General features: G+C 34.1%; 4 protein-coding genes and 1 non-coding gene across 6 annotated transcripts; 2 read left to right on the plus strand and 3 right to left on the minus strand.

The window, feature by feature from the left end:
• Positions 1 to 4,133: 4,133 nt before the first annotated feature.
• On the plus strand, positions 4,134 to 7,724 carry LOC131610714 (uncharacterized). Its single transcript, XM_058882739.1, has 2 exons — positions 4,134 to 4,294; positions 5,650 to 7,724. The coding sequence occupies exon 2, from the start codon at positions 5,786 to 5,788 to the stop codon at positions 7,571 to 7,573; it is 1,788 nt and encodes a 595-aa protein (XP_058738722.1). The 5' UTR covers positions 4,134 to 4,294; positions 5,650 to 5,785; the 3' UTR covers positions 7,574 to 7,724.
• Positions 7,725 to 8,690: 966 nt separating this feature from the next.
• On the plus strand, positions 8,691 to 12,680 carry LOC131610715 (protein ABIL1-like). Of its 2 annotated transcripts, XM_058882741.1 has the most exons (10): positions 8,691 to 8,724; positions 8,893 to 8,999; positions 9,147 to 9,229; positions 10,330 to 10,480; positions 10,562 to 10,661; positions 10,770 to 10,862; positions 10,979 to 11,066; positions 11,194 to 11,246; positions 11,932 to 12,035; positions 12,234 to 12,680. In XM_058882741.1, the coding sequence occupies exons 2-10, from the start codon at positions 8,931 to 8,933 to the stop codon at positions 12,390 to 12,392; spliced, it is 900 nt and encodes a 299-aa protein (XP_058738724.1). In that variant the 5' UTR covers positions 8,691 to 8,724; positions 8,893 to 8,930; the 3' UTR covers positions 12,393 to 12,680. The 2 variants fall into 2 exon arrangements, with proteins under 2 accessions (XP_058738724.1, XP_058738723.1); XM_058882740.1 differs by lacking the exon at positions 8,691 to 8,724 and having other exon boundaries at positions 8,776 to 8,999.
• Positions 12,556 to 12,627, minus strand: TRNAG-UCC (transfer RNA glycine (anticodon UCC)). The gene has a single exon. It is a non-coding gene; the product is annotated as a tRNA-Gly (tRNA).
• A 1,240-nt stretch (positions 12,681 to 13,920) lies between the features above and the next one.
• LOC131610716 (uncharacterized) lies at positions 13,921 to 16,825 on the minus strand. The gene is made up of 9 exons (XM_058882742.1): positions 16,665 to 16,825; positions 16,519 to 16,584; positions 16,309 to 16,414; positions 15,957 to 15,999; positions 15,673 to 15,745; positions 14,989 to 15,076; positions 14,643 to 14,699; positions 14,476 to 14,554; positions 13,921 to 14,290 (listed from the first exon to the last, which is right to left on the minus strand). Exons 1-9 carry the CDS (start codon positions 16,733 to 16,735, stop codon positions 14,277 to 14,279), a joined length of 597 nt encoding a protein of 198 aa, XP_058738725.1. The 5' UTR covers positions 16,736 to 16,825; the 3' UTR covers positions 13,921 to 14,276.
• A 3,418-nt stretch (positions 16,826 to 20,243) lies between these two features.
• Positions 20,244 to 22,380, minus strand: LOC131612896 (uncharacterized). The gene is made up of 3 exons (XM_058884644.1): positions 22,293 to 22,380; positions 21,832 to 22,043; positions 20,244 to 20,529 (listed from the first exon to the last, which is right to left on the minus strand). The coding sequence occupies exons 2-3, from the start codon at positions 22,034 to 22,036 to the stop codon at positions 20,399 to 20,401; spliced, it is 336 nt and encodes a 111-aa protein (XP_058740627.1). The 5' UTR covers positions 22,037 to 22,043; positions 22,293 to 22,380; the 3' UTR covers positions 20,244 to 20,398.
• Positions 22,381 to 23,205: the final 825 nt, after the last annotated feature.

Genomic DNA, 23,205 nt, shown 5'->3' on the forward strand with positions numbered 1-23,205 from the left:
GCTGATTTTGTAAAGAATAGATTTGGTTTGCATTTCTTTAGATTCGTTCCTCCTTGATGGGGTTTTGTTTTATGCCCCTTATCCTTTTTGTAACAATTTTCTTTTATCTAATATTAACCTTCATTTAAAAAAAAATCTATTTGATTTAAGGTATAAAAGTTGGTTGACACGAAAATGTAAGGTTATATTTTATGATCTCTATTTTTTATTATAACTCAAGATGCATATTCTTTTTGGTAGTCTGACAAATAAGAACTCCACAATTAAGCCTGCTTGACTTGGAGTAGTATTTGGATGGTGAACTTCTGGAAAGTTTCCCGAAAAGCGTGTGAGTGAGGACAAAGCATGCTGAAAAGATCAGTGTTGGTTATTGGGGTTAGTCGGTAGTAAATGCTTCAAAATGACCACTTTAAAATTAGAGAAGTGCAGTCGTAACCATATCCTGGTGAACAAACACTCATAAAGCGGGACCATGTAGTCGTAAAAAGAGTTACATATCCTCTTCTCCGGGCCCATCTGCGGGTCTTCGACCATGATGCAAGCAGCCTCTATCGTTGCTTTAGTATTCTGAATAGACGGAGTATCCACCACTTCGGCATCCACTTAGTCGTACTTAACCACATCTGCCGACTCCACTAGTGTAACACCTATTTGAGCTAGGTGGTCGGCTTTAGAGTGTTTGTCACGTGTAATCCAAGACACTACATATGACATACCCTGAAGCTCCAAATGGATCCTTACTTCAGCATCGTTGGGTTCACGGTGGTTGTACTCAAGTAAAGTTGGATGAAATCACCAGCACGTTCTCTCATCCGCTTGTTAGCTTGTATTTCCTCCTCAATTAAAACGAAATGAGGCATAGGAACCTCAATGGTATATTCCCTTTTACCATCATCTGATAAAAGGGTTTCAAATAAGGATATAACTTCTTAACCCATGCGATTGCGATCAAGGAGAGGAATCTGAGAATCAAGGGAAACACTCATTCCCGAAGAAAAAGAAATATCACTCCCATAATCAGTCACTAGGTTAATAGTATTATTACTAGTCCTAGCTAGAAAATAGAAAATGCTAAAGATAAAAGCTTGAATTGAGAAGGGTACCAGGTTATGTGAGATTGATGAAGCAGATGGAATGAATAAAGGAAGAGACTTTTACCAAGGAACTACAATCACACTGATTAATGCTCTCGAGAAGGAAGAGATAAAGGCATTTACTAACAAAGTGAATATGAATGAACTTGAATGCCAAGGATTGTAAAAATCTTTTTAGCGCTCTACTTCCTCTAATTATAGGCAAAGATGATTGAAAGATCCACATTTTCGATGAGAAGGAGTGTGAAATCAACACATGGAGTTTTCCTTGGGAATACATGCAAACTCAAGTGCACTTGAGTGCACAATAAGTCGTGCCATGCCCTAACTTGTAGCGTTTTACCCACGTTCTAGAAAGGAATGGTGAAACATTTCAATGATGGGAATGCATTTGATATGTTTCCCCATGACTAGATGTCGTTAAAGACATTAAGAAGCCCCCATGATACATGAGAAATGACATCTCAACTATCAACTCCAACTTGGCAATATCATAGAGTTTTTGCATATAGGCATGATCATGTTCAACAAGGTAGGTTTGTGCCTCTTAATTAGTTTGGGGGCAACCAGGAAGTAAGAAAGCCAAGAAGGCGGGAAGGAGCAAAAGTTAATTAATTATCAAGCAAAACAACCCCTTTATAACAAGGCTTAAATGATTTAGATATCTTGGCGGGGTTCCCGTCTTGGACCATGTCTTTACTCGTGTTCCTCTTATTGCTCTCCCTTAAACAAGAAGATAATTTATTGTCTGTTTTCTTACTCTGCCTTTCGGAAGACGGAGGCCCTTGCATCGACGTTCGACCTTGTTCAACTTGGGTCAGCTGAACTTGTGTCAAGGGGGATGTTCCTAAAGCTCCCTCTATTATAGTATACTACAAGAAAATGGGTTGTGAGGGTTCGTTTTAAGTATTTCGGAGGTTTGAACATCATAAAATCTAGGTTGTAACTTGCAAGTGTTGCAAAACCTTGTGTTGCGAGCCTATTTTTCAACGATTTATAAAATTGTCGCCCCAACCGCCACAAGATATTACGACAATTCTGAAACGGCCTTTACAAGATAATTGAGACAGTTAAATTGTCATCAATTTTATCTCATATTTTGTTTTTGAAGTATTTTTGCAAAAATTGTAATCGTTTGAAATGTTAAATTGTGACAGTTTAAATTGTCGCCATTGTTTTAAAAAAAAAATCTATATTATGTGACAGTTTAAATTGATGCTAAATATTATTATTTTTTATTCTGATAACTATTTTAACTGTCAATAAAAAATAATGTTTATCTTTAAAAAAATTGAATTTTATTTTTTAAAAATTGGTCTTTATCGTTCTAAATATAATTTTTTTTATTTTTGGTAACATTTTTTAAAATTTTAAATAATCATAAAAATATACTTAGATTAATTTTTTTTTAAAATTGAAGAGCCTCTTAACACAAACAGGATTATCCTCATTTTGAAGGTGAAGGGAGTGAATAATATGTCGAATTTTAGACCTATTGCTTTAGGTAACTTCATTTTTAAGATTATTACCAAAATTTTGGCAGATAAGTTAGGAGTAGTAGCGGACAATTATTTCACCCAACCAGCAGGGGTTTATTCCTAGGCATCCTATCGAGGATTATGTAATCCTGACATCGAAAGCAGTTAATGTGTTGGACTAGAATACCTGTGGAGGAAATGTTATATTTAAGAATGATATAAAGAAAGCATTTGATACGTTGGATTGGAGGTTAATTATTGACGTGATGGATGTGTTTGGTTTCAACACCATCTTTCGAGGATGTATAAGAGAAATCTTACACTCTACGAGACTTTCGATTTTAGTTAATGGTAATCTGATAGAATTCTTTAAATGCAAAAGAGGAGTGTGACAATGGGAACCATTATCTATGTTACTATTTTGTATTGCTGAAGATGTCCTCAGTCGTGCATTAACAAAAGCGACTACCCGAGGCATTATTAAGCCTTTGCATTGCATTGAGGGGAACAAAGCTCCCCAAACATGTGTTATATGCCCATAATATCATGATTTTTTGTCAAGGAAACAACAAAGCTCTATTAGCAATTTAGAAAAAATCAAGGACTATAGAAATACTTTTGGACAAATAATTAATTCCAATAAGAGCAAGTTTTATGCGGGATCCATTTCGTTATAATGCGAAGGAAACATCCAAAGATCGTTGCGACACATGATTAATTCCAAATACTTAGCTCATCCCCAAAAGATGAGCTAAGTGTTTTAAAAAGTGACACATGTTTTTTTAAGCCAAAATGGAAATGAGAAACCAAAAGTGTTTAAAAACAAAGAGCAATGATATGGTTACATCAATTTTTGACATATACACCGTATGTGTATACTATACCAACCAACTACTTTTTCTTTTTTGTATTATATTATATATATTGAAACTTGTGCCACATTTGCTATTGTAAGCTAGGTGTAAGTGTTAAGGTAGGTGTAAGTGTTAAGGTGTTAAATTTTTGGTGTACATATACCATATTTGAAAAATAAAATAGAGGACTAAAATCGTGAAAACACTAAAATAGGGAAACAAAAACTGTAATTTAGCTTAAAAAAATATAGTAAAATATATCAAAAAAGTAAAATAATAAAAAAATATTATTTATATATAAAAAAAATTGTGAACAGGGTATTGAGTGTAGGTGTATGAATTGGTGTAAGGATATCATTTCTCTACTATAAATTATATATAAAAAATTAAATATTATTAAAAAAATTAATAAACTTTTTCAAATTTTTTGTCTCTAAAATCTCATTCCAATACGGTCAAAGTAGTACATTATCATAATTAAACAATTAAAATCTTGGTCAAAGTACTCGTGAAATGTTGATATTTTTAATGGGTACTCCATATCAAAATAAATAAATAAAAATAGATATAGATAATCAAAAATTAGTTTCAATAGAGTATTTGAAGTAGGACATATACTACATACAAAAAAATATATAAATAATAAAAAAGATTTTATAAAAAGAAAAACCATAGAAAAACAAAAAGAAATAAAATAAAATAAAATAAAAAAGCTTGTTTACTACGGTCCACCATCTCGTGAAATTGCAGGAAGGAAAGGTGAACAAAAACAAGAACAAGGAACAGCATCAACAACAACAACAACAGTAGCAGAAACCGTTACTGTCAAACTTTCCAACAACAATAACAACAATAACTCTAAGCTAAGGTACACTATCTTCTTCTTCTTGTTCTTCTTACTCCAAACAGTTTATCATACACGTTTTGGAGGAAAATCCCTTCATTTACACCTTGTTCTTTCGCGTCATATCCCCAATTTTATTCATGCCTCAAAAAGTTAAATCAATTTTATAAAATTCATGTTTTTTTATGTTTATTGTGTTTCCCAAGGGAAATTCCGACCTAGTAGTTTGCGAAATTTTAGATTTTTGATTCAGAAATTGATACTTCCAGATTGTGATTTGTGTTGGATCCAAAGTGGGTTTTATTACTTGTTGTGTGTTGCATTGGAGCATCATTCAATGCAGGATTTTGACCTAAGAAAGCAATGTCGTTAATGTCCCTCGTGATTTGAAGCTTTAATGTGAATCCCTTAATCATGCTTATGCTTTGCTTTTTGAAAATTGAACCCTGAACTCAGTTTCTGGATCAAACCAAGTAGAAAAAATAAATTTTTTTCACCTTTGTTTTAATGGGCTATTAGGGAACACTGATTAGGATTTTTTGTATTCAAAAAAATACAGTAGCTTTTATTTACTGTGATGCACGAAAGAAGTGGTGTGAAATTAGCAGATTTGTTTGTATTAATCGCATGAACCGTGTAATGGGGGTAATAGACCATCTGGGTAGTTTAGGCATGTACCCGCGTGGCGAAACTGGTATAGGCAAAGTCGTACTCTCCTTTGAACTATATGCAATTAGATGGTGATGTGAAGGCTGTAGGGACTTGTGCATATATAAAGGAAGATTATAGATCATTAGGAACGGGTAGCGATAAATTTATCCATTTGTCCATATGTTCGTTTCTTACATAGCAGTATTTTCTATGGCAGTCCATGGCGGAGAGCCAAAATCCCGCCAAATCAATCGCTTTGCGGTGCCGTTATAGCGGATTATGGTGGAAAAACCCGCAATAACAGCCGATATTTACAATTGTGGCGAGCCCAAAAACCATCATGTATATCCGCCATAGCGGCCATGGCGCCGCAATTTGATAACACTGTTACATAGTTACCTTCTGTTTGGAGGATTAGAATGTTCTGGCTGATTAAGCCATATCTATTCATAAAATTTTATTTCTCTGTATAAGTTTCTAGATTTAGATTTATATTGTAAGTAGTCTACTGATGAGTCCTTTTACTCTTGAATTTTTTTCTTCCTTTGCAAGTTTTCATTTTTCTCGTTTTGAATAATCCAACTATTGAGGATCCACTCTCATTTAATACTTTATTTAAAGCTTTTATGTTCCTTGTCCGCTTGATAATTCTTTAATCCATTTTGTTTCAATGGCTTTCTGTTCTGAACTATGGTATGGCTTAACATTCATTCTTTTGTGTAATGCAGAGTCGGTTATTGGGAGGAGGCTTAATATGGTGGCATTTTTTAATGCCTATCCTTGGCAGTCCTTGATAATTCATGAATATGATGAAGACCCGTAGAGTCACATGACATTGTTGGTTCCTTGTTTTAGAAGATATATATGGATACTCATTCTTTAGTTATAGATGATACTTCTGTTACTCTATCAGAACATCCCTTAGTCATTGGTCAAGAGTTTCCAGATGTGGAAACCTGCCGAAGAACATTGAAAGATATTGCCATAGCTATGCATTTTGATCTTCGGATAGTTAAGTCAGACCGCAGTCGTTTTATAGCCAAGTGCTCCAAAGAAGGGTGTCCATGGCGTGTCCATGTAGCAAAATGTCCTGGTGTTCCTACTTTTACTATAAGAACCCTACAAGGAGAGCACACTTGTGAGGGTGTTCGCAACCTTCATCATCAGCAGGCATCTGTAGGTTGGGTTGCAAGGTCTGTAGAATCACGCATTCGAGATAATCCACAATACAAGCCAAGGGAAATATTGCAAGATATTCGTGATCAGCACGGAGTTGCTGTTTCTTACATGCAAGCTTGGCGAGGAAAGGAGCGAAGCATGGCTGCACTTCATGGAACATTTGAAGAAGGTTACCGTCTTCTCCCTGCATACTGTGAGCAAATAAGGAAAACGAACCCCGGTAGCATCGCATCTGTTGGTGCCACCGGACAAGAAAATTGTTTTCAGCGCCTGTTTATTGCTTACCGTGCATCAATTTATGGGTTTATAAATGCTTGTAGGCCTCTTTTAGAGCTTGACAGAGCACATCTTAAAGGAAAATATCTAGGTACAATACTTTGTGCTGCAGCTGTTGATGCTGACGAGGCTTTGTTTCCTTTGGCTATTGCTGTTGTTGATATTGAAAGCGATGAAAACTGGATGTGGTTTATGTCTGAGTTACGGAAACTTCTTGGAGTAAACACCGACAACATGCCTAGACTTACAATACTATCTGAAAGGCATAGAGCCATGGTGGAGGCAGTAGAAACACATTTTCCTAGTGCTTCACACGGTTTTTGTCTGCGTTATGTAAGCGAAAATTTCCGCGATACATTTAAAAACACAAAGTTGGTGAACATCTTTTGGAATGCTGTTTATGCCCTTACAGCTGCTGAATTTGAAAGCAAAATTACTGAGATGATAGAGATTTCACAGGATGTTATAACATGGTTTCAACACTTCCCTCCCTATCTTTGGGCTGTGGCATATTTTGACGGTGTTCGATACGGCCATTTCACACTTGGGATAACTGAATTGTTGTACAATTGGGCCCAAGAATGTCACGAGCTCCCCATTGTGCAGATGATGGAATACATCCGCCAGCAGATGACATCTTGGTTTAATGATCGACGAGATGTGGGCATGGAGTGGACTTCAATTCTTGTACCATCTGCTGAGAAGCGAATTTCGGAAGCAATAGCTGATGCTCATTGCTACCAAGTACTCCGAGCAAATGAAGTTGAGTTTGAAATTGTGTCAACTGAAAGAACCAATATTGTGGATATTCGAAGTCGTGAGTGCTCTTGTCGCCGATGGCAGTTGTATGGTTTACCTTGTGCTCATGCTGCTGCTGCACTTATTTCTTGTGGGCACAATGCACATATGTTCGCCGAACCATGTTTCACTGTACAAAGTTACAGAATGGCCTATTCACAGGTGATAAATCCTATTCCGGACAAGAGTCAATGGAGAGAGCATGGAGAAGGGGCAGAAGGTGGAGGAGGTGCAAGGGTTGATATTGTAATTCGCCCACCAAAGACTCGCCGACCTCCTGGAAGACCTAAAAAGAAGGTTCTGAGAGTAGAGAACTTTAAGCGTCCCAAAAGGGTTGTCCAATGCGGTCGCTGCCATATGTTAGGACATTCTCAAAAGAAATGTACAATGCCCATTTGAAAGCATTAGTTTACTTGTTAAAATTCCAGCAACATTATAGCAAATAGAATGGATGCTGTGTTTGTAATGTATTGTAATTGTAATTTAAATTTAACTTTAAAAGTATGCTGATCCAGTCATGGAAAAGTAAGGATACATTAGTTTCTCTCTACATGGTCTGTCTTTTTATTTTGCCTCTCAAAACAAGTAGTTAATGTCAAAAAATCCGTCTTTACCGGTTTGTCTCTGCTCTGGGAACTGTATAGCTATTTCATGATGACCTTGAAGTTGGTACATACTTTTCTGCATAGATTTTTAATCAACTTCAAAGGAATCCGAAACTCATGAAAAACTAGCAGTAGAACTGTAGTACAATTACTGATCTTGCAGTAGCATGTAATTCCTCAACTGTCGAATGACGGAGGTTTTCGCTACTCGCTACCCAGTGAAACCAGCCTCACGCTGTGTCCTCCTGCCCTCCTGTTTAAAAGGCAAGAGACCTGAGCCTTTGCTCAAGTCCCACGCGTTGACATTCAACTTGGATCAGGCAGGCCAACATGGTACATCCACCAGCCCCACCTGACAAGCCAAAGCCAATGTAGGATTGCCAGTGCTAACATAAACAATAGATTCAAAAGGGTGTATTTTTCAGTTAGAATTTGGTATGCTGTGATGGAATTTGAAACTGTAATCCAAACGATTCGTGTCTGGTGTGGCCTTGCCTTTAATTCATGTCATATTCCCTATCTTAAAACTAATAACTCTTTTTTTTTAAGCTATAAAGCTTTCTTATATGAAAGGAATCATAATCTAATTTACTATTTAATATCTACCTTCTATTATTATTTTATCTTAGTGACTAACAAACAATTATAAGAGCTAGTTATAGCAATTTTTTTGTATTTAGATTTTGTTAAAAATATACATAATAAACTAACTTAATCACTACTTTTTCCATATTATTATTATTTTACCATGTTTATAATATAGCATTAATTTTGAAATTAGTTAGTAGTACATTTAAAGCATGAAGAGGGAAAGGAATAATAGTTAGGCAAAAAAACAAATGTTCTCTTCCAAAACAAAACAAATAGAAGAATATAGCGGTGTAGTTTGTTCTTACAAAGAGGCATCAAGAATAACTAGAAGGAGTGTCTTTTCAGATACCTGAGGTGTCTTTTCAGAATACTTGTTAATTAAACAATGATTTCTGCTATAAAAAAAAAACAATGATTTCAATGATTTTCTCTTTAAAATGAAATGAAGTAATCAAAACTCCATTGCTTCAACTTGCAACACAAATTACTACTTAATATCTTTAAATTTGTTGTTTATTATAGCCTCTGGTGGTGCATTACATTGCAGTTGGAGTTTGATAATGGAGTTTGCTATGACATTTGATGAAGTTTCCATGGAGACTAGCAAGAGCTTTGTCTTTGCCCTTCAGGTAACTTCATTCAGATCTATCTGGTTGTATTGTATATGGATTTTTAGGGTTTTTATCTCAGATTTTGCAGAGTGTACTTCATATGAAAAGTTTGTGATTTGAGATACAACTCCTATTGTTGATCCTGGTGCTGTTATTTTTTTTCAGGAACTTAAGAACTTGAGGCCTCAACTCTATTCTGCTGCAGATTACTGTGAAAAATCTTATCTCAATAGTCATCACAAAGAAATGTAAGATGTTTGCTTGGTCATGGAAGGCAATCTTAGCCCCTTCTTTTAACCTAGTTTTTTGGTGAATAAGTGTATGTTTGGTTCTCCGGTACAGAAAATTGATTTTAAATGAATTGATTATGTAAAATTGATTCTCGACTCGTTAAAAATGAGTTTAAGATAAAGTGATTTTATCTTTGAATAAATTCTTGCAAAAATGAGTTGAACATTAAATTTCAGTTTAAAAATAACATATAGACACAAAAACTATAAATCCTAAATTCAAGTAGAATCAATTCTAGAAAGCATAATCAATTCAACTCGAGAACAACCTAATATATCAAAATCAATTCTGAGCTCGGTAGCACTGACACCTCTGAAAAAATGTGTCTCCATGTCCGTGTCCAAAACCAACACCGACGACACTTATGATTACATTTAATTTATTCATTTCTAATGTGTCAGTGCTGGTTTCATGTTTTCGGTATCCTTGCTTCATAGATTTTGAGTGCTTCAAACATGAAGCTAAACATACACTTAAACTAGGACAAACAAACGTCATTTTATCAAAGCACTTTGCCAGTTAATATTATGGTTAAATTTTTTTATTGTATCATTCTTTAGGTATTTCAATAATGTAAGTTGTAGGCTTTGCTTTATGTGGGTGGGATTAGATATAATGATGTATATATAAAAGCAGATATATAAATTTAGAATGCTTAAACAGTAATTTAACTTGGTGATTTCTGATGACAATATTTGAACGGTCTAAAAGTGCAGACCCAAAGAACATTAACTAAGCTTTGTTTTTATTAGGGTAACGTCTGTGAGCACTGATTAGTGATTCCCAATTTCCAGTATCAGCATTATTGTTTATATGCAAATTTATTCTGATTCTTAAAACATATGGTGTGAGTGTCTCAATGGTGAAACTGGTGGAAAATGGATGTTTTGGCAAATGGTCATTCTTAAAGGACAGGACATGAATTTGTATCCTTGAAATTTTTGTGACTAGTTATTTTAACAGTGCGTGAGAGATATTATTATGCTGACCGATAAGTATCCTTGTGTATTATCTGCTGACCGATAAGTCATGTGTATTTGTCCTGCGTGAATTTCAGGGTACTTGACAACCTAAAAGATTATGCTGCAAGCGCCATTGTAAATGCTGTTGATCATCTTGGGACTGTGGCTTACAAGTTAACTGACCTTCTTGAGCAGCAAGCATTGGATGTCTCAGCCATGGATTTGAAGATCTCTACTCTAAACCAGGTCATTATCAAACCTTTTGAGATATCATGCTAAACTAGGTGTTTCTAGTGGATGTTATGTGACATATTTTCTTACATGCAGAGACTTCTTACATGCCAAGTATACACAAATAATGAGGGTATTCGGCAACAGCAGTTGTTGGCTATTATTCCTCGACATCACAAGCACTACATTTTGCCAAGTAGGCTTAACCGCTTTAACTTTTCTCCATAAGTAGTTATGGACACCAACGACTGATTTTTTTTTTACTTATGCTTCTTTTTCGTATCTGTTTAACAATGCAAGCTAGATTCGGTCAATAAAAAGGTACATTTCCGTGCATACAAACAAACTGATGCAAAACAAAATTCATTTAAAAGCAGAACTCGTCCCCAACCTTCAGGTGTGTGATTTGGAAAACTGCCTCTTCTGAAGTGTTTGGTTTTAATGTATGTCCCTTTAGGTTTTGTGATAAGTGAACATTATTTTATTCAATTGAATGCATATTATTGTTCTTAGGTACCCCTGTTTCAAAAACTCTTTCATGGCATCTAGCATCAGAAACTAAGTCAACCTTAAAAAGACGAAGTTCACATGCTTCAAAAAAGTAAGTTTTTAGTTTGATGCTGCACAGAACTGTTGGTATATTTGTTTTTCTCTTTTACCATTGATGGTATTATTACAGCACAAAGTTATAGTGTTTGTTTAATACTTTTACGCATCCACTTTTGCAGAATCAAGGACCCCAAATTTTCTACCAAGACCACTGGAGTTTTCCACCTTATAGGTATGTTAAATAATTGTATCACTTGTATTTGTTGATTTTCTATTCTTTATGTTAAGAGTCCGACATTGAATGAGATATGGCCTAAAATTATGATTATACGTGGGGGGTAATTTTCATTGCAAATTCTAAGAATTTCCTTTTATTCCTTGATATACTTTTGCTTCCTTAGATAATGGGATTCAAAGATGTGAGTTCTCAATCCATAACCTTTTTGGATTCCCACTTATTTGTTTTGTATCCTCAAATTATTAGAGATCATATTTTCATCAATTTGGAATTGGTATCTCGAAGACTGGAACTTGCATGATGAACCTGGTGTCTACTAGTGAACATTTTTTCAGGAAAATATGTATTACAGTTGGTTTCAACTTTCTTTCGTTTCGGGGCATTCAGACACTTTATTAGGCCAAATCTTAGCCATGATTCACCCAACATTGGGTGAAAATACCTACTTCTTTGGTATATTCTAATGATCAACTAGTGGACACTGGACAGTTTCAAACCTATAGCATACATATGATATTAAACAATTTAGATGCATATGGCATGTACGCTCTAGTTTGAGGTTGCGATCTTTCTCAATTGTTTTGGGGATTCCATTTTATTTACCGTTTACATATAATTTGTTTTGGATAATCAAATAATTAGAGATTGGATCTTAATCAGTCTCAAGTGTATTATGCAGATAATGAAGAGGTTCCACAGTTGAAACCCTCTGAACCAAATAACTACGTACAAAATGGAGTTCCTACTTCTAGTGCGGCCAACCAATCTCTCGGTGTCACAAGGGTAATGTCAAATTCATCAGCAAGTTTGAATATTGTTCCATACTTGATAGAATAGTCAAATTGTGGTTCTACTAACCCATTTTTTGCAATTGTTTGCATGTTTTTTAAACTGATAATGTTTGGCAAGTTATGTTTTTTTTTAGTGCTTTTGTTATTGTAACATTTATTTAGTGAAGTTACCGACTTTTTTTGTCCGCAGGATACATTAGAGGGTTTCAGACCATTGAAAAAATTTGGGTCCTTTGACAATCAAAACCTGCATGAGACTGTCCATGTTCCTAGTCGCAGCAAAAGTGTGCTATCAAGTCTTTTTGTGAAGCAAAGATCTGCAAAATTGAGAGCTGGTTCTGTCTCATAAGTACCTATCTGATTTGTAAAGATATCACCTTATATTTTGACAGAAAAAGAGTTAAGAAAACACGTCAATCAATCCAATTGCATTGTGCTCTTTCATCTGACTATGCCTTAAAATAATGACAGTGTATGCATTCTGCTCAAATATTGACAAAAACTAATAAATATGCGTTTGCCGGGAGTCGAACCCGGGTCTATTGCTTGGAAGGCAATTATCCTAACCGTTGGACTACAAACGCTGCTTGTTGTTGGTCGATTTTCCTATGTAAATATTATAATATTAATTTTTGTATAGTGTTCTGCCACATTCATCTTTTACATTTTTTTTTTTTGGATATAAAGAGGCTTAAGTCCATACACAAAAGGAAATTATATTGAAACTAAATGGGGAATCAAATTTCTCAACTAATCAGCATCAAGCAAATTTTTAATGGGAGTCAGACACAAACACGTATCATAAAATCACATATTTTCACTAAGCACAATTTCACTTTTAGCTAATGCGTTAACTCACTAGTTCTACTCACGGTAAATATGTCTAACAACAATCTCTCACTCCAGTGCTATAACTGATCGAATCTTTTTAATCAAAACTCTACCAATGAAATTATGATATTTACTGTTATTTATACCATTCACTACCTCAATCAATTCAACATTAATCTTTATCACTCTCAACTTTAGCCTTCTAGCAACCACTAACCCTTCGTAAACCTTCCAAAGCTCCGCCAGTAACACATTACACGTCCCAGCTTCTTTGGCAAAACCTCCTCTAGCAACTCACCATTACTATCCCAGATCCCACCTTGTAGATGGCGGCTTCCAAGTAATCAACCTCACCACCTTGTACGGTCTTCGGTCATGATTTTCCTTTTTGTGCCAACTCCATATGCTATGGCACGAAGCAGCCCAGGAAACTTTCCTCTTTCCATCTATATTCCATCACATGTTATTATTCATATTGCCATTAATCCATTGCTCTAAATCTACAGAGAAAAGAGTTCTTCCACTTAACATGCACAGCAGGACAATTTCGAAACACATGAAACGTGTCTTCCACAATACTCCCACAGATCCTACACATAGAAGAACCAAGCTCCATTCGACTCTTATTTAAATTGGTGAGTAATATTTCAAAGAATAACAACCAAACGAAATAACAGACTCGTTCCAGCACTATATATTATAAACATGTAGAGTATAAATTAAAATTAACTTTCATATCTCAATATCTTTTGAATTAGATAAACAAACATTTGTGTTCTTTTTTACAAAAACAGATATTAGTGAAATTAGATAAACAAATATTTGTGTTTTTTTTTACTAAAACAGATATTAGTGGTTAATTCATTGAGAAATAAATTTGACGTTAATTACTCATTCAGTTTTCCAATCCATATCATTGGACTAACATATTTGACAAGGGCAAGAAGGTATTGATAATATCGAATTTTTCATAGACCCATCCTTTTTTAAGTCAAATATACTAACTTCAATTGAAAAGAAAAACAGCAATTCTGACATACGAGGGATGAACTCTGCTAACACATCTTTTTCTTTTCCAATCATAAAATAAATATTTGTCAATAGGCTTACATCTATAGCTATAAGAATGTCATCAGCCACAAATTAGGCACTTTGTAAGTTCACATTGATCCATTTGCGAGGCAACACCAGAGTAAAAAAGAAAAATAGTTTTGACAGTACAAAATCTACTAAGTTACACTAAAGAAATTTAAAGGATCAACAATTGGAGAATTTCTTCTTCATCAGTATCAAGCTTCTAGTAGATTCCAATCCAGCTAGCAAAACCATCAAACATGGATATAGTATGGTTGCTTGGAGTGTCAAAATTTTTGGTAGGCCTAGCTTTTCCTGTTTTACTGCATCAAATTCTAGGTGCTGCATTAAGAATCATAGGTTCGTCGTCAGTTGCGTGCCAGAAAAAAAAACAACTAGCATAGAATAGTGTAGTAATGCAAAATGGCTAATAGGAGTTGTATAAGATTGGCTTGACAAATAAACTCAGTTCAATTCATAGTTAGTTAGTTGGTATATATGATACATAATAAATTCAAAGTAGCTACCTCCACCCATTGTTGCTTCGGGCAACCGCTCAATTGAGTATCTGTGTTTAGTGATGTACATTATTGGCACACCGGGAATCTGCAATACAGAAACCCAGTTCATGAGTCATGCATCCAGGTCCAAAATCAAAGGTAATAACAAGCAGCGAAATGATTAACTATTTTACCTTCCGAATCCTCCTCTTCAAGTCTCGATCACATGTTGCGACAATGAAGCATTTATGCTGCACCCAAGAAAATGGTTTGATTAATTAATTTGGAACACGATAATGAAATAGGATGTAGATTTGTGTTGCTGTAACAATACTTTCCGAGGAATCATAAAACAGAAAGAAAAAAAAATGTAGTAAATTAGAATTGTTTTCCCTTTCCAAGGGATCATACGACAGAAAAAAAAAAAGTAATATAAGATAATCTTCCGTCAAGTCTTAAAGCCATTAATCAATCTAAACAATCAAATTAATGCCCCATGATCTCCGATATATAACAGCAACTTAAAAACAAATCACACACCTGAGTAACTCTCTCAACAAGGCAGTCATCAGCATAGGTACCCTTGTGAGTACAGAGTAATCTCTCAAATCGAGGATCCTTTGCAATCCTGTCATTATAAACATAGATAAATCAATACACCCAGAAACAAAAACTGGAACAATACAGTAGTTCATTTTCTCTATTAAACAGGAGTATTTTATATTATAAATATTATAAATACAATCAATAGTAGCATGAAAACATACATAGGAAGATTAAAGCAACGATTTTTCATGGGGTTGTTGTTGAGACAGTTACAGACCCACTCTCATAATAGCGTAGGCAAGTGCCCTCATTTTGATTTTGAATTTTTAAGGACCCTATGCGTATTTCTTCACTAACATTATAGCATATGTTTTACTAGCAATAATGCCTTTACTACTCAAAATTTCTGGGTTTGTCACCGGTTTGAGGCGCTCCTGATTTGGTTTAAATTTCATCACTTGGTGTTTTGAAGAAACATGTTTTTTCCTGTGCTTTTCACTTTTGCTAGAGAAATATATAAGTTTAGATATCTGATTTCTCTTATCTTACAAAAAAATAGGAATTCTCACACAAACTAGCATGCATGATCGCATACACAATTTTGAATTCTTACACGTACGTAGTAGGCATATGAAATTATAGACCAATAATAATCAAAACATGTAACATAAGAACTACCTCAGAGCTACACGATATTTTTGGCCCAACTTCTCAAGTTCTGCCATTACACAGTCTGTGATACACGGCTTACCTGAAAATCCAAAGTACAAATATAACAATGGTAAGAATAGTGCACATGATGACAGATTCAAAGACAGCATGCCACATTGAAAGATCGGCTTTTCAATCACGTTAAAGGCTATTAAAACATAACCTTTAAAACTCGAACCGAACCCAACATGCAACTATAATTATACATATAAAACATAAGTTGAGTCAAGTGATAATCAATTGAAACTCACACTTCGCATATAAGCAGTCCATCATTCCTTTCTCCAAATCCAACTGCATAAACAAAAAACCTTTGTATGAGATACCGACAAAGAAACTTAAAAAAGAAAATCATAAAACTTATGAATTTTAATTAAATCAATCAGATACTAAATTGAATGTTTGATTTATCACTCCAACTCTTTGAGGAAAAAAAACACATAAGGATCATAAGCCTATCATCAGACTACATTCACAAATATCATTGGTATCATACACTACAAGATTGAACTAAAATCAATTACTTACTCCAAAAAGAAGCTACAAAATCACAATAACAAATATATCAAAAGGGAAAATAAACAACTAAATAAAATCACATACTTTATTCTGGATGGAGAAATTGATGAAGTTAGTATCCACCAAAACACGGTAAGGAGGTCCCAAAGCGGTATTGTATTGAAAGAAAAGCGCCGAGGAATGCTTAGTGCTGAATAATGCAAATTCAAAACAGTGATTATTATAAAAACCCTAAAAAAAACAAAAATTGATAAATTGAATATGAATCAAAATTGAGAACGAATAAATGCTTACACGTTTCTGGGTAACTTTTCTTTAAGAGTGTTCTTCTTTTCTGGGTTCAAAACCTCTTCTTTATAGCTGAAATTGACACAAGATTCAAACATTGAAAAGAGGGAAAAAACAGAACAAGAATAACAACTGAGAGAGAGAGAACCCACTGTTTGATTGCTTTGGCAGTGACAAGCTTCTTCATAACAGCAAATTTGGGAGCTTTTTTAGCTTTACCCATGGTAGCTGCTAGAAGAGGCGGAAGTGAAGAAACTGTGAGGAAGAAAGAAACAGAAGCGTGAAGAAGAACGCAAAATTAGGTTACAATTTCAATTTCATAATCATTATAGTGTTTTTATTTTCTTAAAATTTACCCTAACTGAACCGGAAGTAGACCCGGTTCATAAAACCCTTATGTAGCCCAAAATTAGATTCACACATTATTATTAGACTTAAAAGGTAGTGCATTACGGTGTAAAATAGTTTTACACTGTCATCCAATAGAAAGCTATCAATTAGCCATGTCATTAAATTATTTTTTAAATAAAAGAGTGGTTTAATTGGGTACATGGTGGTGATTGGTTGACAGTGTAAAAATATTTTACACTGTCAGTGCATCACCCCCTTTTCTCTTATTATTAAAACATTTTTAATTAGTTTGTAAATTACACATATTTTTTGTTTTATGTTCAATGATATAACAAAAAAGAAAAAAATCACACTTTATTATAAAATTATTTACTTTTAGATTTGTTGATTTTGCCTCTTATTCTTAATTTGATATTTTATTTTTGATTATTTTTATTTATCTATTTATTTTTTAAAATATTTCATATCCAAAGTATTTATTATTTTTTATTTATTTATTTAGAATAGAAGTTCGTCTTATTTTTTTTAAATTATTCATATTATTTATTTTCTCTTTATCTTTTTTTAAAACAATAGATTTTTTTTTCATTTATCAATCATTTATTACTAATTTATTATAAAACAGTTTGTTGAAAGTTAATTTTAAAAAAAAAAAATTGTTAGAGTAATTTTATGAGTTGAGAAAAAAATAGAACATAACTATATTTTGAATACTATTTGATATACATAACAGGTTTGATATGGTAAAAGTATTTTTAATTACTAAAAAAGTCTAATTATTATAAAAAGAGTTTAATTGAGATACATTCACGGTCTAAATAACTTTTACATTATTACTAATCTTGTAATTTTTATTTTAATTTTTATTAAAACAATCCATTTAAATGGTGATGAAATTGACGGTCTAAATAAGTTTTAGATTATCACTGAATCTCGTAATTTTTATTTCAATTTTTATTAAAACAATCCATTTAAATGGTGATGAGATTGATGGTATAATTTTTTTTACATTGACTCTGTATACTAATTAATTTTATTTAAGACATTAATTATCTATTAACTATTCAATTAATATAATAATTTTAATATTTTAGTCCCCAAGTTATTTGTTGTTGTAATACAATGGTAAGTTAGTACTATCTATTGGTATTATTATGGAACAAGCGTTCAGACGGGCACTCACGTGTCCGTCTGTCCGCTTTCTTCGGTGTACAAGTTGAAATTCTGGCGTAATAGATCCAAATGTCGAGAAAGATGTCAAGACATGTGATCTATTAAAAATCATTAGCAAAGAATATACATAGAATTATGTCAAACTGAAAGATAAAAGACACCAGAAATTGTTGATCTAGTTCGGTGAAATCACACCTACTCTGGAGGCATACCAAGCCAGGAATGAAGTCCACTATCAGCAGTATTAATTCGGAGTTAAACTAGTCCCAAGCTTACAACCCCTCATTTAATCCCTACCCAATGACCCTTCTACCTAGGTCCTCCCTAGATATGGAATATCCTCATTCCACTTCCAATCATCGCAATGATGTTGTACAGTTCTCCAGCCCCAAGAGCTGTAGCAACAACCTAATATCCATCTCCTTCTAATCCCAAATAAAATTCAGTTTGGAAGACATACTTCCATGACAATCCCTAGCCAAGAACCTTGACTATGACCACGAACTTGGAGTTACTTCAAAGCTTCCTCCAAGAACAGTACTCCTCTTGCCTACAGGCTTCGAGGATCACATAGGTAACCTTCCCACAGGCCGAGAGGTTTGCCTTGACAAACCCTAATGATTACATCTTTTCTACTCGGTGGTTGTCTTATTTTTTTTAGGTTACAAAGTCTTCTATTTATAACCTATACCCAACTGGATTTGGGTCTTCAATCACAACATATTTGCTATTACAATATAGCAGTATCTTCTACTACATTCAAGGTCTTCAATCTGTTAGTTTACGAGAATATCTCTATAATTAGAAACTATATAATCTTCAATATTTTGATTTGATTATTCTGAATGATTCTTCAAATCTTCATATTGATTATTCAAACCTGTCATATAATATATCACGCCTTTATTTAATTTGCACAATATCCCTGAATATTCTGCAATCTTCTATAGTAATTAAATCACACAAATTTAATTCTTCACTTCAGCTCGGCATGATGTCATAACATCCCATATTACATGTTATTCCAGATGTTGAATTATTTCAACATAACATGTTCTATCATTTCAGTGGAACTCTTTGTTGTATCTGTCGTTCTTATACATTTATACATACTAATCCTTTTATTTGTTTTACAAAAATTAAGTCAACCCTAAAAACAGAGAACTAACGCAAGCGGATAAAAATTGAAACAGTATTTTTCATGTGTTTATTATTTTTACTTAATTATTTATAAAATAGTAAAAAAAATAAAAGAAAGAGAAATAAAAATTGTCATATAACAGTTGGTAAAGAGAAGTTGAAGTTATATATATATATATTGTAAAAGATATAATTGAAAAGAAAATAGATTACAACAAAATCATATTTTATCTTTATATATTGTTATAGACAGTAGTTTTGTAGTTATGTGTCTATCGTATTTTTTTCTTTCTTTTGTCTATCGTATTATAACATCACACCACCAACAAAAGTAAAAGCACGCTATTTCTTTTCCATTTCCTCCTTCATTTCAATCTACTCAAATGGTTTTGTCATAAGTATCCGAACAACAGAAACCATTAAACAAAAACCCAAGTCATTAAATTGCTACCATATGACAATTTAAAATTTACGAAATATCAAAATTCTCTTTTAAAATGTCTAATTTTAATCAAAATACTCTTCATTCTAGTAACTCTGTATGTTTTAAAATATATCAGTTTATCCAAGTTGATGTCACGTTACACAAGTCCTAAATTCGGCTTTCAAATTGGTTATGCATCAATTTCTTCGATCCATCTCACCATCAAGATTGTCCAAGTCATCGTCATTCCATCTCTCCACCATAATCAGAGGTAACTTCCCCTTGCTGCTGAGTGGATTTAGTGATGATGCTATTTGGTGATTCATCTCTTGTTCTTCAATCAAATTATGTATCTAGCTATTGGTTCTATCTGCTGAGTTTTCTTCTAGCTAATGGTTTACAGTCACTGCTAACCTTAACCTCTTTTTAGAAACAGAATGGTAATGGTTGAAGGCATTGCGGTGGGTCTTCCCAGGTCTTCCATGAATGGGAAATGAGTATTTTATTTCACCAGAAACTTATTTTAACTATTAATTTGTTTAAAGAAAAGACACATAGCTTAATTGAAATCGTTTGATCAATTGTTCGGTGTAGGATGTGTGAAAGGCACGGTGTCTTTCCCGGATAAAGTCACCAAAGCCTCTGTTCCAGAAATCATAATACAATATGCAATTTCCGTAACCATTACTTAATGAATAGTAAAATAAAATAAAACATTCTTATCTGTCACATAATTCTAATCAGAAACAGCATGAAAAGCTTCTATATCTCTATGGTATGACAAAAATATATTGCATATCAACCCTCTCTCCAATTGTGCCCACACTTTACATTCAAGCATTTGAAAAATAATGTTGCAGGCTCATCAGCTGATCTAGTCTGAACCTCCTTATAAGCAGCTTTATCATGGCGGCAATTTGGGCATGGTACTGCAACAAAACAAAAAAACAGAGAGGAAGGAGTGAGAAAAAGAAAATGGAACCCAAGACATAGCTGTGGTTGAATCCATGAACGATAGATGGTGTTAGTTCATGATTCAGCAGTGTGAACTATTTGGGTTGGTTCGATTTTTAAAACATCGCATCAATTTATAAACCAACCCGCCTCCACCTTCATCCCGCACAAAAATATAATGTAAAAGAAAAGCATAATGTAATCTCATGATGAACAGCAAGACAACCTTAGTACAAGAAAAATAAAATAAAAATTTACTGTTAGGAGTTGATAATCTAAACCGAAACATGCAAACTCACACAAAGCAAACCAGACCACGGCTTTTACTTCCCTACTTCTTAAAGCTCATAAATATATCCAAGTGTCAGAGGAATCTTTGCATTGAGACACATTATCCATAAAACAAAACCACACAAATTTGATATGGCTTAGACTAGTCTTCACATTTTGACACTTAAACAGAAATACCCGGGCATCCTCAATAATCCTACCAGAATAAATAAAGAAGCTTACACAGTTACATTAAACTAGTGTTGTCAATTGCAAATAGCCAATTGTTAAAATTCCTCTATGCAATAGTGCTATAGCTACTTGTACTATAATTTAACTGAGTCTTGAGAAGGAAGCCCATGATTGTACAACACAACCCAAATGCCTCTGCACTGGGCGAACACCCGACATAAGGTGATAGGGCCCGAAATGGGGGACGAGACCGCCCAATTGGGCTTGGGCCGCCTGAGCTGACTTCCATTACATATTTGGCTAACAAATGTGGGTGGTGTCAGGTGTGGTGTCGTGTCCAAGAGATAGCAACTACAAGAGAAGGTCAAGGTCAGTCAAGAAGGGATAACTGCTTTCGCAAGATACAAGGGAGAATGATTCTCCTCCAATCCTCGTGACTGATCATGTAGCTGGGCTAAAACTGCTCTTCGGTCTACTAGCCCAGGCCTAAATACACAGAGCTTCTCGCAACCCTACGTGAGATAGCCCTAAACATAGCCAAATACCCTAAACACGGACAACCCTAAAAACTAAAGCTACCCTTATTGTACTAAATAACATATAACAGAACAATAGCAATTAGTCTCAATTCCTGTACTGGTATATCGCTAAGTAGTGATTCAAATCAACACTAGAGAAGGTACTAATTGAATAAGAAAAGAGAGGTAATCCCAAATCAGCAAATAAACTAGTACCATCAGTTCATATGAATGATACAATTATTGAACAAGATAACAATAAATTGTGAGGAAAAAAGAAAAGAAAAATAGTAATACCTTCAGTAGTGGGTGCATTCTTCATGTCATCAGAGGAGATAACAGGTTCAATCCCTTTTCTAACCAAAATCTGCTTTCTCTTAATCTTAACCCCTCTTTCGATTGGACAAACATACGGGCAAGTGGTGCAATAAAACCTAGTGGCGTGACCCATATTCGGTAGCTCAATCATCAGCATGCTCCCGCATGTTGGACAAAACTCCATCTTCTAACTACACAATAACAACAAAGTCAATGTGAGGATATTAGCGCAATGGATTAGTTATCAAACAAACCCTAGGTAGTTGATCGCAGCCAATAGCGGCGCGTATCACTGTCGCGGCTGCCTCAGACAAGAACGAGGCGGCGCGTGTAGCTGCCGTCGCGGAATTTTGCGTCTGCTACAGTGATTTTTTTTGTTTGAAAAAGTTAAAATTTGGAGAGAGAATCATTGAAGAAGAAAGGAAAATGGGAATACAAACCAGCGGCGTGATTGATTTACAGTGGCGAGTGTATATGCTTTGTTAGGTTAAACGAAAAGGAACAAGTGTTTAACTATGCAAAGTGACGTCACCCAATAAAACTAAAAGACCATCAACTATCAACTATCTACCCATTACTAAGATGTTGCCCAAACAGACTAAAATACCCTTTCTCCCAAAAATAATTACACTACCAAAAGGATAGATAAGTAATTAACAAATTAAAAAACCAAGTTTGCCATTTGTGTGTAGGGGTGTTCGCGGTGCGGTTTGGGCGGTTTTAACGCTAAAAATCATCCGAACCGCGAGAGAAAAAAACGTGCGGTTCGGTTTGGTTCGGTTGGCTTTCAAAAATAAAACCAAACCAAACCAAACCAAACTAATGCGGTTTGGATTGGTTCGGTTGGTTCGGTTTTTTTTTTTTTAAAATATTGAGCTATACATATACATATAGAGAAAAAATATAATTTTGTGTTTAGCCATTCATACATTACTATAAAAAAAATTATAATTGTCAAAATAGGATTATAATTTGATATATAAAAATGCTATTACAATTTATCTTAGGTCTAAAGAATGACATACATGAAATTGCATTCATAAATAAATATTATACAAAGAATACATTAAAATATATTTTATTAAAATAATATTTATACATGAATAATATTTTATTTTTTAATGATATATAAATTAAAATAAATATCATACAAAGGATATGATAAAATATACCCATAATACTAGTTGATTTCTCTAAAAAATTAAAGAAATATATATTGGTTAGTAAGATTTTATAACATAATGCGGTTTGGTTTGGTTTGGTTTGGTTTGGAAATACAAACCGCAAACCGAACCAAACCGCGCGGTTCCGCTAGAAAGTGACCCGAACACATCCGAACCAAATGCGGTTTTT

Source organism: Vicia villosa, linkage group LG6, assembly GCF_029867415.1.
Source record: "Vicia villosa cultivar HV-30 ecotype Madison, WI linkage group LG6, Vvil1.0, whole genome shotgun sequence".
In the NCBI taxonomy this organism is placed as follows: domain Eukaryota; kingdom Viridiplantae; phylum Streptophyta; class Magnoliopsida; order Fabales; family Fabaceae; genus Vicia; species Vicia villosa.

What these genes read in the sequence shown, in the direction of transcription:
- LOC131612896 (XM_058884644.1), bottom strand. Translation starts at nt 22,036, where the DNA reads ATGGAGTTTTGTCCAACATGCGGGAGCATGCTGATGATTGAGCTACCG. An exon ending in GAATGCACCCACTACTGAAG is followed by an intron (nt 20,530 to 21,831) that starts GTATTACTATTT and finishes GTTTTGTTGCAG; the next exon opens with TACCATGCCCAAATTGCCGC.
- LOC131610714 (XM_058882739.1), top strand. Translation starts at nt 5,786, where the DNA reads ATGGATACTCATTCTTTAGTTATAGATGATACTTCTGTTACTCTATCA.
- LOC131610715 (XM_058882741.1), top strand. Translation starts at nt 8,931, where the DNA reads ATGGAGTTTGCTATGACATTTGATGAAGTTTCCATGGAGACTAGCAAG. An exon ending in AACTCGTCCCCAACCTTCAG is followed by an intron (nt 10,863 to 10,978) that starts GTGTGTGATTTG and finishes TATTGTTCTTAG; the next exon opens with GTACCCCTGTTTCAAAAACT. An exon ending in AGTTCACATGCTTCAAAAAA is followed by an intron (nt 11,067 to 11,193) that starts GTAAGTTTTTAG and finishes CCACTTTTGCAG; the next exon opens with AATCAAGGACCCCAAATTTT.
- LOC131610716 (XM_058882742.1), bottom strand. Translation starts at nt 16,735, where the DNA reads ATGGGTAAAGCTAAAAAAGCTCCCAAATTTGCTGTTATGAAGAAGCTT. An exon ending in ATTTCTCCATCCAGAATAAA is followed by an intron (nt 16,000 to 16,308) that starts GTATGTGATTTT and finishes TTGTTTATGCAG; the next exon opens with TTGGATTTGGAGAAAGGAAT. An exon ending in AAATATCGTGTAGCTCTGAG is followed by an intron (nt 15,077 to 15,672) that starts GTAGTTCTTATG and finishes TTATAATGACAG; the next exon opens with GATTGCAAAGGATCCTCGAT.